The sequence below is a fragment of the Sciurus vulgaris genome (genome assembly GCF_902686455.1).
Source record: "Sciurus vulgaris genome assembly, chromosome: 9".
NCBI classification, from domain to species: Eukaryota; Metazoa; Chordata; class Mammalia; order Rodentia; family Sciuridae; genus Sciurus; species Sciurus vulgaris.
Window position 1 is genome coordinate 117,013,758 of NC_136469.1, and position 15,946 is coordinate 117,029,703.

Here is a 15,946-nt window from a genome sequence, read left to right on the forward strand (position 1 = left end):
AGATTTTGGAATGCTTTTGCATTTCTGATTTTCTACTTTAGGTATGCTTAATTTTATTTTAAAAGAAATCATACCCCAAAGCAGATTATATTAGGATTCACTGTACTCAGATTTTCCTGAAGATATTACCTGTCCTGTATGAGCATGCATGGTATCTAAGACACTGCTGTGGGTACTTTGCATTCATTAAAGGTCATATTCATAGAAAGTCTGCGAGATGGTTGATGTTATGCCAATCTTCACATGAAAACCAAGGAGCTCAGCATGAAGCAAAATTTTACACCTGACTTGTGTCTAATTATTATTGTAACATTTTAGCCTTGATCACACACAGTGTGACAGGGTAGTCAGATGGAAGAGCATTTTTATCGTTTGAATTTAGATGTTTTTGGTTCTTTCAGCAATTGATTTTTTTATTGCTTTCCTTTACTCAACCTAACCAATAATAAGTGACAAATTTTACAGAGTTTTAAAAAATCTGCTATTGCTCCTGTCAGTATTTAATGATTACATAGTCAAAAACCACCCCGAAAGGTTAAAAGTACCTGGATGAGCTGTGACTTGACTATAACCATTATTAAAAGATTGACTAAGGCAAATAAAAAATCAAAGAGGGTATTTGAAATATATTTTCTTAAAACTTTATAACATATCATAAGCATATATCATAAGTTTTATGCATGCTTAAATATATTTATAAGCTTATAAGATTATTATTTTCTCAAAACATTTTTTAATTGACTTGAGTTCTACATTTTTTTAAAGTTATAACTCAATCTTTCCTTTCATATTTAATAAATTATTGAATTTTTATTAAAGTTTATTTCAAAAAATGGGAAGGGGTATATTCTCTGTATAGGGGGTACCTCAGTGTCTGTGGGGGATTGGTTCCAGGACCTTCATGGATACTAAGACTGTAGATGTTCAAAGCCCCTACATAAAGAGTCAGAGTATTTGTATATAACTTATTTACCTCTTCCCATATATTTTAAATTATCTCTAGATTTCTTACAGTTCCTAATACATGGAAATGATATATGAATAATTGTTATACTTTATTGTTTAAGGAATAATGGCAAGGAAGATAGTTTGTACTCATTGAGTACTAATGCAGTTGTCTATTTAAATATTTTTGGACCATAGTTGGTTGACTACATGGATTTTGCAAGCATGTATATGGATGACTGACTATATATATAATTTAATTATAGATGTTTTCTCATTTGGAACATTTTTCTAAATGTAATATCAAAATGAGCTCCTGTATTTTAGCTATGCATCACGTCAGAAATGAGTTCACTTGAAAATAATTTCCTGGAGAGGTATTCTTTGATCGTCTTCTTTTCTTCAATTTATCAGCCAGCTCTATATTTTCAAAGTCAAAATTGACGCTCCATTGACATCACTGTAGCTTGTCACCATCCTGTCCTGCCTACACTGCAGCACCCTCCTTTGTGTCCCCTCTGTCTGCCCTAGCTTCCCTTCAAACCTTTCCTCAAGAAACAGCTTAATGTCTGCCAGAATGGACGTCACATCCTGCAGTTCCATTGCTCATGGATGTTCAGCAGCTTCCCATCTCAGACTAACCCTGGTCCCTGCAATGACCTGGAAGACCTCCTCCTGTCCCATCTCCTGGCGTGGGGCTCTGTGCTCCCGTGCCTGGCCACGATGATTTCCTCTCTATTCCTGGAGAGGCCCTTCCACTCCTGTCCCAGCTGGAGCTTTGCAGTTTTCATTTATTCTGCAAGGAGGGCACTTCCACCACATGGCTCCTCATCTTTCAGGAATCAGTGCATTGCCGCCTATGCGGTGAGGTCTCCTGTCACTCTGAAGTGTCCTCCCATTGCCAGCCCTTGTCTTTCATGGGGTGCCGCACATTTCCTTCATGGCTCTTATCCCTTGAAGATAATCCTGTCTTCATTTCTTTGTTTCTGCACACTCTGCAGTGAAGCCTTGGTGAGGCATTGGTGTTTGCTGACTTGCTCAGGATTATGAAATGTTCTAAAGCAATGCTGACACATAGCCACGTGATAAATATTTGTTGAATGAATGACCATTTCTTTAAGCAAGTCACTAGCTGTGTAAAAGGGCAAGTACGTGTTAATATTTTGTTTTTCATAGTAACTGTGGTTTCACAGGGGTTTCAGTTACCTAAGTCTACTATGATCCAACAATAATAAATAGAAAGATTCCAGAAATAAACAATACGTTTTCAATTTTTATTCCAGTATATCACGATAATGGCTCTGTTACATTACTAGTCACTGTTAATTTTTTACTGTACCTAATTTAAACTTAAACTTTATCATAGGTAGGTATTTGTAGAAAAACAAATATTGAGAGAGTTCAGTACTAGCTGCAGTTCAGGTAACCACTGAGGGTCTTGGATTGTATCTCCACTTCTCATGGATAAGAATCTACAACGGAATAAAAACATACAAGTTGCTGGCACGAAACATATTTTGTTCAGAAAGATCTTACTTAGAAGTGAATAAGAAAAAGATGAACTATCAAGAAATACGAGAGTTCTGAGTTTTTTTTTGTCTCTCAAGATTCTGCAGTGGTGGCACTGCTATCGAACACCAGCTTTATGGGAAAAAAATGAATCATTTGGAAAGATTTGGAGATTAAAGTGTGGTTGGCACCTTTGCCTCTGAAAGGCAAGCACCTGGACGGTGCCACTCCATCAGTACCTGTCAGAACAGCTGTAAAGCAAAATGATTAGGACGCATGCAGGAACTGCAGGGGCTTCGGATTGTCAGTTCAGGTTGGCAGGATTTGAAGTTCTAGCTCCTGGGTGCAAAGACAGATCTGTATTTCCCTTCTGCTTCCTTCTTAGTCTGATGTTCATGAAAAGAGATGGACAGCTCTTGTGAAACCTACCTGCAAAGCTGAATGACAGCATCCTGGTTTCGTTTTCTATTTCGCCCCCTCTCGACCATTTCCCACCCCCAGCCTTGGTAACTTACCTTGACTTGTTTACACTCCGTGTACTTTTATAAACAAAGTGGTTGACATTTCTTAACTACAAATAACTTCCATTATCACGTGGGAAATGTTGAATACAGGATTCTGCGTTCAGAGTGACTTTAATGGAGAGCAAAATTGTAGTTGCTGCCTCCTGGCCTAACCCTCCTTCCGTGGCTTCTTATCTTTCTTAAGATAAAGACTGAGCCCTTCTATGTTTTCATCATCACCGTGCCTCGTCTCCTTCTGTAGTTTGGACTTCCTACAAGTTGTTCAGTTAATACTGAACAGGTGTTCTTTCTCACGCTCCTCTTAATTCCTCCCTTCTTCTTTCCCAAGAATGGACAGAATGTGAAGAAGGGATCTCTAGCAGGTGGAGCACTCTGTACTTAAGAAGTCTTTTGTGGGCACTTTTTGTTGATGTGGCCAGGTTCTAACCCAGAAGAAAATCGTTGACAAGTTTCTAATCTAAAATTTTGTGATTAAAACAATAAAGTGGTTGGTGTGGTTTACCGGAAACTGTATTTTAGTCTGTTTATATGTAATTTTCTGGATCAACATTGAGGAGTTTTTAAGATATTTTATTCTATGAACAACTTAGGCCATGTAGTTTAAAAATGGTTTTCCAAGGCCAAAAGATATTTATTTAAATGGAAAGGATTCCTATAGTGTCTTTTTAGTTTTAGTGAATTCTGTATGCCGGCAGTCTAGGAAATTCATCATCAGGAAACAACTTCATAGTTTTGGAAAATCATAATTTTGCCTGAATTACTTCAGATTTATTGTGCACATCGGTATTAGAAGGCTTGGCTTCTTCTCTTCCTTAATACATTTTTAAAATGGTCGTATATGGTTCAAATATATAACAGGCACAGAGAGGCATTTTGGACAGTGGTCAAGAGTGCAGCTTCCTGGACCCAGATGCAGGGACTCTGATAACTAAGTATTTGTGTGACCTTGGGATAGCAAATTAACTCTTTTAGGTGCCTGTGGGAAGGCTAATAGTAATAGGAAGGACCTAATAGGGTTCTTCTGCAGCTGCAGTGAGTCAGTGTGTGCAAAATGAGTAGATCAGTGGATGATGATAGGAGGAGGAGGAGCTAGGAAGGTTTACGTGTAAACAACTGCTTCTGGCTTCTAGTTAGCTTTAATTTAGGTGTGTTGTCCTATGGCCACAGCAGACAGCCACAGTGCTTATCTAAATATGCATCATATCATGCCATAGTAAAACTTAAATAGGTCGCTTCCGGAGTCCTTTATGCATGGTTAGTAAATGTAATGTAAATCCTACATTAATGTTTTGCATTCGTGTTCTAACGTGAACATCGCCATTGAATAGACATAATGAACAACACCCATTTAGATGCCTCACACAAGCTCTAGATGTTTAACAGCTGAGTCCTGAGAGTTATTCATTCTGTGGCCCCAATTTTATGTTGGTGGTGGTCTTCTAGTAACTGATTAGCAGGAAGAGTTCTGCGGCAAGAGGTTTTCTGGAGGGTATTGACATTGCTCAAGGTTAAGAGTACACATCTAAATTGACCTACCAGTGTAATTTTGCCAAGAATTTTCATTACTTCTCAAATCAATAGGAATGTCAAGATTTCCTGTTACAGTTCTTTTATTCTAAGTCCTCAAAGATAATGCCTGTGCCTGCTTGTCTGACCTCAGGTCCATTTCACTTACAAATATAAAGCTAGTAAATGGTCACAGAAATGATAATGCTACAGGACTAAATCTCCTCAAGCTTTTCTATCTTAAAATGATTTTGCACCTTTAAAAAAGAGATCTGTCATTTGTTTCCCATTAGAATTCACATAATTAGGTTCTGCGATCACATTTATTTTATGCACCATTCATTTGGCACTGTTTGTTTAAGACTTTTGAAGGCTCCCACTTGTCTACTGAGAGAGCCACAGACTCCTGAACACCTGTCATGGAAGGCTCTTGGGGCCTGGCCTCAGCGTGAACCTGCAGCCTGCAGTCTCCCTTTCCAATTCCTACCTTCCTGTGTAATCTCTTTCTCTGGCCAAATAGGATTTCAGTTCTTTCCCCTTTCTGTGATTTTCCTCAGAGAATACATTTTTTGCTGGTTTAGAAACATGTATCTTCAGTCCTCAAGGACTATTCCAAAGGCTGTCTTTATGTTTTGTTTTGTTTTCAGTGAAGTTAGTGCTTGTCACTTTAGTCTGAGGGTGGCTTCCTCCTTGAATGTTGTCACCCTGTAAAGGGACCACCTGATGGTTATTATTCTCAGCCCCTTTCTTTTTTCATGGAATTGCAGACTGCCAGTGAGGACATGAGGTGGAATTCCTCATCTGAGCCAGTGATTGTGTTGAATTGTGTGCACTTGTTTGTTTTACGATTTTATAAAGATTTTTTCCAGTCATCAGGGTGTCTTGTTTTAAAATTATTTCATAACTTCCTATGATTAGTGCATTGGTTTGTGCTTTTCGTACGTTTTAGAAATGAGCAATGATTATTCATTTGAAAAGTATTGCCTTTCAGGATCTTTTTCATAAAATGGTAAAGTATATACTGTGACTCAAGATTGGAGGGCCTTGGAATAATATATCGCCTTCCACTGGAACGGATCGGGCCTCTGTTTGCCTTCTTTTCCAAGAACCATAAAGAATTTCTGTGCTCACTGTTTCTGCTAGTTAGGATTCTTCTTTTCATTTGAAGATTTTTTTTTCCCAGAATGTCGTGCAGTTCTCAGGTTTCTACCTCATGAGTGTTGCTGCTGATAACGTGTTGTCTTGTTTTCTTCTATTTCTCATCACCACTCTCACCAGAGATGCTATGATAAAAGAAAATTCAAGGATGAATTTAAGATATTTTTCTTTTAACTTTTTTATTTTTACCTGTTCTGATCTAATTTGAGACTTCCAGAAAAGTTGGAATAATAGTACAAAGAATTTCCATATACTTTTAATTTAGGTTCTGAAATAGTAACATTTCACTTTTGTTCATCCTCATTGTTTTTGCATATGTGTGTGTATTATGCACATATTATTGATACACACATCTGTGTTTGTGCATACGTGTGTATATATTTCTCTCATGCTTAATCTGCATATTTATTTTTAGAGTCACTTGCAAATAAGTTGAAGGCATGCTTCTCTTTACCTCTAGTACGTTGGTGTGCTTTTCCTTACAAAGAAGGACATTTATAAATAATGCCCTAAAATAACCACAATACATTGATCAAATTTGGGGAATTGTCTTTGGGTTTTACTCATTGTATCTGATCTACAGACCTTCTTAGCCTTAATGTCTGTAGATCTCACATATATTTTAAATCCAGAATTGTTGCTTATATAGTTTCATTCTTGGCAGTAACTCACATTTTGAGAAGTTGTACAATTTTTAGAGCCCTAAAACAGGATGGTGAGGTGATAATTAAAAAAGAGTTCCTTTTATTTAGGGAAACTAAAAATTTCAAAGTTTTCTTTCCCGTAGTTTTACTTTTTTGAATGTTTAATGTTTTACCTTACTGCAAAGAGCTATTTTGCAAACTATAGACTTCTAATTATATAATCTTTGAGGATTTAATTTTTATGTCCATGTCTTTTAATAGGAAATTATAATATAAGGACTGATTTGGTATTTTTGTTGCTCAATTAGTAAATTCTTTGTTTTAGTTTTTCAAAAGAAGAAATTAAAGGGAGTAATGTAGATTAGTAAATTTTGGTAATGACAAATTGGCAAATTTGATAGCTTATAAAAAGTCATTCTCTCTTTTTGGTATTCATTGTTTTAAACTTTTTTTTTTTTTTTTTGCATTTATATTTTCAATTCCATGGTTCAGTCAAAAAATAAACTAAATGCAAAGAGTAACATGCAAGTACTTTTTTTTTTTTTTGGCCTGGGGGGAATTGGGATTAAACCTAGGGGCACTTAACCACTGAACCACATCCTCAGCCCTTTTTATTTTGAGGTAGGGTCTTTAACCAAGCTAAATTGCTGAGACTGGCTTTGAACTTGGGAACTTCCTCAGCCCTGAGAGGCTCTGGGATGATAGGAATGCACCACCATGACTGGTACAAGGTATTTTTGGAACACAAAATAATGTAAACGCCCTTTACTTTATTTAAGTAAATAGCAAATACACATATATTTGCAAGTAATTTTCAAAATTCAGTAGTAGGAAAACAAGCCTGAATGAACTCATGTCCTGAATGGCCCCTCCTCCCAGCTTGCTGCCTTTCCTTAGTCACTCATATAGAATAGACACATTGTATCTTTTTAGAAACTTCTGGAAATGTTACTTTAATTAAATGAGGGGCTGGGGAGATAGCTCAGTTAGTAGAGTGCTTGCCTTGTAAGCACAAGGTCCTAGGTCGATCCCCAGCACCACCCACCCCCCCCCCCGAAAAAAAAAAAAAAAAGAATTAAATGAGATAAAGCATACACAGTCTTTAGGAAATAGTTGCTGACTATCATTGTTAAGTACCCAATTAAATCAACTAAATTATAACAATTTTTTGTCCCTTTGTTGTTTCTGTGGTTGGTAACAATGATCTTTAGCCTACTTGTATTTAATCATCAATTTTTTTTTCATGTGCATGAATCATTGTTTTGTTCAAAGTGACATCTGATCATGTTCATGTAAACAGTAATTTAGTGTGCTTTGCAAAATGATATTCATTATAGTTGATGTAGTAACAATCTGGCTCAGTGTATACATATAAGGTAATGTCAATCCCTTAATTACATTTTTTTATGTGTGGGCTTTATTTTTACATATGGTTCTTTCCCATTTTGATATTCTTCTACATTAACCCTGGACCATTTTTAAGTCTGGTGTATCAGCTGTCTTCTACCTTTATGTATTCCCATTGTGATTTTTAGAAGCACCTCACCTGCTCAGGGTTGCTTTTTTCTTTTGAAATTTCTCTTCTATCCAGGTTATTGACAACCTTATTGACCAATCTCCTTTGTCCATTTTCACAACTTCTACTTCCATATTTTTGGGACGACTGAGAATTGTCAGTGAGGGCCAGTCACAGAGTCTGGGTGTCCATTTGTTTGCCTAGTTTTACCAAATCTACATGTAATGCTCTAATTGGTGATAGTTAGGTCCAAAGTTTTATGTTTTCATTTTACCAAGGTAATACGTGCACATCATTTTAATGGAAAATGAATTTTTTCTATTTTTATTTTTAGACCTTATTCATTATTCTGATAAATTTTCCCTTCTTTCTTTTATCTCTTTTTTTTTTTTGAAGTAATGGTAGTTAGATGTTGGACCTTTAAAAATTGATCACCTGGTATTCTTTTCTATCTCTTGTTTTAATTTCAGGGAAAGCCCTTTTTATTTAAAAAATGTATTATATATTTTTAGTGATCATTATTTCTTTGTTATCATTCTTTTCTTTGAATCATACTATTCTTGTGTAGATGAGGCATCTTCCCTTAGCAATATGATGTTAATCATTGTTTAAAAAAATATTATCCTGTATTTGGTCTGTCTTTGAAGTTGGAAGCTTTCTTGAGAAAAACTTTTTCAATAATAACAACATTTATTGATTATGAAATCATCACTGCACTTTGAACTTTGTGTAGAAAACCATGAATTCTTACAGCCACTTTATAAGTATCTTCCCAGCTATATTAACTTACTATGGTTGATATAACAATTTACCACAGATGTGGTGATCTAACACAGCAGAGATATATTCTCTCACAGTTCTTCAGCCAGAGGTTCAAAATCAGTACCACTGAGTTGAAATCAGGGTATTGATCTGCCTGCACTCCTTCAGGAGGCTCTAGGAGAGAATTATTTCTGGGAACTTCCTTTAAGTGGTTGCAGTCAGTTAGAAAACTCCACCAATCTCTTGCTGAGAGTGTTGGTGTAGGAGTCTTGGATAATCCTGGTTCTAACAGTTTATAAATGTGGGGAGAGAATTGGGGTCTCACTGTTTCTTTAGTATGCAGGACTTCTTGCAATCACTCTTTCCTGGCTTGTATGGTACTCTTTCTGCAGGCAGCCCTGGAGCCCCAGTTTAGAATCTGACAGGTCTGGTTTCTCCAGGGAAAGGCCTCCACCTTTGGTGTATATGGTGGGGCAGGGTTGGAGTTGGGGGTGCTGAGGGGAGGCTTAGTTGCTTAGTGCATTGGAGAAAATGTGCCTACCTGCCCGTATATAAACTTTATCTTAGCTCTTATTGTGCACCTCCAACCCTTTCTGGAACTTTGTAGAACATTATTTAGTTACTGTTGTCTTTTTGCATGCCTAAGTGTATCACTTTTTGCCTGTGAGCAAGATTGAACTGTGGTCTCTCTGGTTCTCTCTCCTCTTTGAGTTTCTGCTTGTATCCTTTCAATGTCATTGTCTTGTGGTGATGAGGAATGGAGAAGGATACATAGATTTATCTTTCTGTATTTGAAAGTAATTCCGTTTATAGTTCCCTTGTTGATTCTTTAACATATTTCTTATCTTCACACTTCTCTTTAAGTTTGCAGGCTCTTCTGAGCTATTGCCTTAACTAATAGCTTTACTTCCTTACTTATGAAAATAATAATTTTAACAAACTTCCCCTAGGCAAAGCAATATGGTAATTTTCGAGAATGGAAAACACAGTTCTTATTCTCAAGTCGCTTACAGCATTGCTGGATAAACAAACATATCTAAATTTTATTTAGCTCAAAAACTATAGCTATATGTGAAAGTAGCATTTTAAATTGTTACATTAAATGAAAATGGTTGCATCATCTGAAGTGCCAGCAGGCGCCTGAGCAGCCACATACCAGTTTACTCTTCTGTGTGCTTCACATGCCTTGAGTCATTTAATAATCACAGTAGTCCTGAGAGTGGGATGCTTTTCTTGTCCTCATTTTACAGATGAAGAATCTGAGGCACAGAATGGCAAAGTTTTTTTTTTTTTTTTTTTTTTGTTTTGTTTTGTTTTGTTTGTTTTGTTGTTGTTGTTTCCTCCTTGAGGGTTCCCAGTCAGTGACAGAGGCTGACTTCTAGTCCTACCATCTGAGGTTCCATATAGTGCTAAGTATGCTGCCGGAAGCTATCTGGGCCTGGGGAGACAAATGGAAGACTGGAGAAGTGTTTCAGCAGAGGTTGGGCCTGAACCCATTTTTGAAGGAGAAATGGGATATTTGGGTTACCTTCCTTTATAGTTTATTCTACCCTCAAGATCTATCTGTACCTTCCAGTTCTCTTTATTTCCTTCTATTTTTGAGAAACAAATGCCCATCCTTGGTTCAGCCAGGTAAACAACTTTTGATTGTCTTCGTTTGTCTTATTTTAACTCATGCCTTTGTTTGAGCATGTGATATCTTTTCCTTTATTATAGATTATTGATCTGTCCTGACTGATTCTGCATTTTTATTTCCATGAAGATATCCATATACTGCAGCCTGGCTGCTTCTACAGCACTCTCAGTCAATTAGGCAGTTTCCTCCCTATTATTAAGACCAGCATTTGTTTTTCCTCAGCCCCTGTTTATTGGATTTCTTTGCTGAATGTAATATTGCTGAGCATTCCTTTTTGAAAGATCTCCCCTCCTTTTCTGTTTTATATGTGGTCTCTTCTCATCTGCTTCATTATTAGAGTGGTATCCTGTCTACTGCTCTTTATAATTTTACATTCCCTAAGATTTTATACAAGATTATTTTCTATTTTCGACTACCAAGTATATCCTAAAGATTTATAGTTACCGAGTACTTTCCTTACCCCCAAGTTGCAAATACAAGGCCGCTCTGTCTGATAGGTACTTCAGCCTGGATTTTAGTACTAGGCACATCTCCTTCACTGTTCCTAAAAGGAAACCCATACTATGGGCATTGATACTGTTTCTTTTACTTTTTCTTTTTAAATACGATTCGGCAATCACAATTTTCCTTGTTCACAGCTAAAAATGATACAGCCCTTAGTAAGTTCTCCTTACTTCCTGTATCCAGTAGCTTTTATTTTCTTAAAATCCATGTGCAGTCATTTCTTTCTTCACTCTAATCTTTACCCCTATGACCATAGTGACCTCCTTTTGGCTCTCTTTATCCCTCACTTAAACTTCTTTCAACACTGTCCTGGGGCTTAGGGGTGTTGGAGAGCTTACCTGGCACGTGTGGTTCCATCCCCAGCACTTCAGTGTCTAAAATCTTTCGTTATCTCTGGCCTCACCTTTTCAAATTCAATCTTTCTGAGCAAGTAGAATTTGTAAAAATTCAAATCTGATTATATTCTATTGTTAAAACCATTTCAGTGGCTCACTGTATCTACACAGTCAAGAATCAACAAACTTTTCTTAAAAGGGCCTGATGATGGTTAAATTTTAGGTTTTGTAGGCCAGATGGTCTCTGCCCCATCTCTTATCTGAAATTGTAGTGACAAAGTAGCTACAAATTCTCCATAAATGAATGGACGTGGCTGTGTTCTAATAAAACTTTATTTACAAAACTGGGTGGTAGTCTGATTTACCATTGGTGCCACAGTGTGCTGGCCCTGTACAAGAGGAATTTCGAATCCACTAAGCAAGACTATAAGGACGCTGCAGTCTCTGACCCCTTCTTCACTTTCTATGCCACTTGTTTTCCTCCTTATAACTCTGTACAGACCTCCATCTTTGTGGTTTTACAGTTGGTTTGCAGCAGCCACTTCAAGGATCTGCTATCTTCTCTGGTCATCAGTATTCATCTTTGGTACATTCTTTGCTATTAGAGTGCAAATTTTTTGAAAGCAGAAAGTCTAACAGCTTTATATTTTCTGCAGCCATAGCATACTCTTACCTGAAAGAGGAAATTAATCTTTTCTTTTAATTTGAATCCAGTCATGATTTAAAACCGTGCATTTAAAAGAATTATGATATAGTTCAATTTATTTTTATTTTGTTTTACATTATTAGAGACAAATAAAAAGTGGTGCGTTTTGGAAGGTGGCTTCTTGAGTTACTATGAAAACGATAAGTCTGCCACACCTAATGGGACCATTAATATCAATGAAGTTATCTGCCTGGCTGTACACAAAGAAGACTTCTATTTAAATACTGGGTAGGTCTACTGTTAAACAGCTAGAAGGGAAAAGTATTTACAGACAATTATACCAGGTAATGAGGATTTTGTACTTCTGCTCTTCAGTTGTTTTCTGGTGCAGGATCTAAAGGTGTCTTAAAGCCTGTTTATCTGTCTGAAAGTTCCTTAGAGAATTCCCTTAAAAGTAGTGAATTCAAATACACTTGCTATTATGAAAGGCCGCCATGTTTGCATGTAATCTTAAGTCAATTTATGGCATTCCATTAATGATCATTGTGGTACCTCAACTTTTGTGATTTATGCATTACTTTATGTAGTGAATTAATGGCAGTATTTATGTTATTAGTTTAATGGGTATTAAGGTTAAACATGAGAAAAATGAATATTTGGTGATTATTTGCTTGCCTTAAACAAAATATCAACTGCATTAAATGGCATATTCAAAGCTAAATTTCTTTAAGCTCTATTTTGGCATTTCAAAGTCTGGTAAAGTTGCAGTTAAAGATTAGGTACTATTTACGTAATATATTTGAGTCATATAATCTGTGAGGACTTTTAGAAATAGACTATGTAAAATTTTTAATTGGAAAGTTTGTTTTGTGATATAATTAATGAGAATATATTAATATTAAAATCTAAATCAGTGTGATAGGAGCAGAGTATTTTAATAATATTTTTATGAGAAAAAAATTATATGTTTGTTATTTATATGAAATTTGCTGGTATGTGTTGTCATTAATGATCAATATGTACTGGTTGAAATGACTAGATCAATATGTAATGATCAATATGTACTGATTGAAATGACTAGAGCATTTTTGTAAACCTGATTTGATTTTGATGTTAACAAAACTGAATATTAGCTGATTTTTTTTGTTGTAATCTTAATAGTACTTGTATTCTAAATGAATATTAAATATAATATGACATACCATGGAATGTTGCAATAAGTGTACTCTACCTATGAGTAAATCAGGTACAAGTTAAAAGAATTGATATTATGTCCACATATAAACATATTAAAAATGAAACATTCTTGATAAACTGTTGATATAAGTATTTATATATATGCAATGAGATGAAGTTACAAAATAATCATTAGAACTGGATTCTGAATTGTCTTAAATAGTCTCTTGTGGAATTTGAACTCAGTGCTGTAAATGCTGTTGATATGAGTATTTATATATACGCAATGAGATGAAGTTACAAAATAATCATTAGAACTGGATTCTGAATTGTCTTAGTCTCTTGTGGAATTTGAACTCAGTGCTGTAAATGCAGGCACTAGGAAATTATGCAGATTTGTATTTCAGGAGAGAGCTGATAGAAGAAGTGGTAAGAAAGAGACTATAGGAAGAAAGATCATAATTGCCAAGAGTTTAACTAGAAGAGGGAATTGAAGGGAGAAATCTTACAGTTGAACTGATGAGATTATACAAGTTGATGTCAAGGGGAAGAGTGAATCAAAATTCCAAGGTTTTGAGCTTGTTGATGCGGTGGGTGGAGATGGCTTTATGTTGGGATATGAAGGAGCTAAAACAGGTTTGGGGTGAAAAGGGAGAAGATGAAATACTATACTTAAGACTTACAGTAAATACTTTAGCAAGTTCTAGGAAAGAGAGCTATCAATAAGGGACTCAAAGGGTTCAGGACATGGAGCGTTGCTGTGATATTATCAAAGATAAAATGTTGGTGTGAGATGAGATGATAGAAGGAAAACTTGAGAAGTAAGGTAAGCAGAGGGCCAGGAACTGCTGGGAGATGTTCTTCTTGAATATTAGGTTGAAGTAAATCAGGAAAGAGTGGTCTCTGTGGGAAGCTGAGACCAAGAAGGACTATGTCACATTTGTCAGCTGATCATTGTACAGGGCTTCAATATAGTCATGCTGTCGAGTGATTGATCAGAAACCTATTCTTTCTGTCTGATCCTATGTGTTGCATTTAGCTCATTTGAATAAAATATAAACCATCAACAGAATAATATATATAAACAAGTTGACTTCTCAGCATTATTCCACTTTAAAAAGAATCTAATTAAAAACTTGACGTTTGTGTTATTTTATTTTCATAGGAACCAAGCATAACCAGTATCTTTTTATTCCTGCCTATTGTAGGCCTATATTTATCTTTGAGATCTACTTGCCCTCAGAACGTGTGTTTTTATTTGGAGCTGAAACATCTCAAGCTCAAAGAAAATGGACAGAGACCATAGCCAAGGTAGTGAAATATTACATTCCCCTAGACAACATTCTTCGCCTGGAGTCTGTAGTTGGGCTTTAGGGGTCCATGAAAATTTTATGTAAGTTTTTGGGAGGAAGGAATATACCTGATTAGGTTTTCAACAATTTCATCAAAAAAGGTTAAAAACTGCCTTCCTAACTCCTGAAACAGACAGGTAACTAGTGTAGGACCTTGGAGAACTCATTCTTACAAGCTAAGTCCTTGATTTTTTTAAAAAATATAAAGATAGTTTTAATATTGTACAGTCATTTCTGTATGTCTTTTTATAGGTAGACATCTTATTCATGATGTATGCAAAGGTGAGAGGAACAGATTCCGTGAAAGATATAAGTGGGGAAAAACATGGAAGGTTCACATTTTGAAAAATGCCACAAATCAACAAAGAGAATGTCTTCCTATTTCAACTCTATATATAGCAAGGAAAAAAAATGGCTTAAGATACTACTCTTTGAAAATGCATTTTAGCTGTTCAGTTTTGAGATTGATAGCAAGTTTAAGTAATTGTTTTGACTTTTGAGTTGCTTATGAATCTTTAAAATAGAAAAGTTAAAATGATTTTTCCAACTTCCCTCATCTGTAGATAGGGAATTTCCTATTTTCACTGTCTTTATTACTCTTCTGTATTTGTTTTAACAGCATTTTGTTCCCTTTGTTGCTGAAAACTTAACAGAAGCCGACTATGATTTGATTGGTCAACTCTTCTACAAAGACTGCCATGCCCTGGATCAGTGGAGGAAAGGCTGGTTTGCTATGGACAAATCTAGTTTACGTTTTTGCCTCCAAATGCAAGAAGCTCAGGAAGATAGGATGCACTTAAGAAGACTGCAAGAGCTAAGTAAGATGTGTGTTTCTTCCTATCTTCGGGATGCAATTATTGCATCCAATAATGATAGCTTTTACATCAAGTAGTTTACTCCCAAACTTAGAGCTAAGTAATATTAATAATTGTGTCTTTGTGGGTATCTTGTGTAACATTTAAAACAACGTGTGTATGCTTTTCTCTTATCCCTCCAGCAATCAGCACAATGGTTCAAAATGGGGAAAAATTGGATGTCTTACTCTTGGTAGAAAAAGGGAGGTAAGTGCTCTTTTGCTTTTTACTCTTTATCTCAAAAACTCAGGGAAGTGGGATATTATGGTTATCCTCCTGGGGGAGAGACCATTATATTTTGAAACTTTTTGGGAAAGTTTCTGAATTATACTTATAAGTATATATGAAGCTTCTTTATAGAGTACACCTAGGAAGGTTACATATTTTTGCATTTTTTATGACAAACTCATTGTGATCAATTATTATAGTTTTCTGTAGACCTAGATTCCTTTGGGACATTCACATTTAAGTATTTGGCAAGCAATTTGATAATTATAAATAGGTTTTCAGTGTAGATCCATGAAAATATATCTTGAATTATCTGTGCATGTGGTTCAGGCAAAACTAGAACATGATTTCTTGAATTTCTTCAGTTTCCTCATGAACTTTTAATTAAGCAACTACTGTGCTTTAGGACTGTTATAGGTATTGGGGATACAGTGATGGAAAAAAAAAAAGTTAAGTTCCCCGCCCCCGCCCCCCCACGAGGCAGCCTGTACACTGGGAGGCAGTAGCAGTGTGAGCAGATTCCCTCTGAAAAAATTGTTATATTTATCATTTGTAAATTCTCTGAAGAAAAATCAGGGCTTCTCTCTCTCAGGATAGCCAAATATGTAATTCTGGCTTCACTAAATAAATCTCTGCTCAAGCTTTAAAAAA

General features: G+C 35.9%; 1 protein-coding gene across 5 annotated transcripts in view; it reads left to right on the top strand.

Moving 5' to 3' along the window:
* Nucleotides 1–15,946, top strand: part of ARAP2 (ArfGAP with RhoGAP domain, ankyrin repeat and PH domain 2) — a 187,528-nt gene that overhangs the window by 86,086 nt on the left and 85,496 nt on the right. For all 5 annotated transcript variants that reach the window (XM_079152776.1, XM_079152779.1, XM_079152777.1 and 2 more), the window contains exons 16-19: nt 11,829–11,973; nt 14,070–14,172; nt 14,833–15,031; nt 15,211–15,274. In XM_079152776.1, coding sequence (XP_079008902.1) covers nt 11,829–11,973; nt 14,070–14,172; nt 14,833–15,031; nt 15,211–15,274 — 511 coding nt within the window. The remainder of the gene's footprint in view (nt 1–11,828; nt 11,974–14,069; nt 14,173–14,832; nt 15,032–15,210; nt 15,275–15,946) is intronic.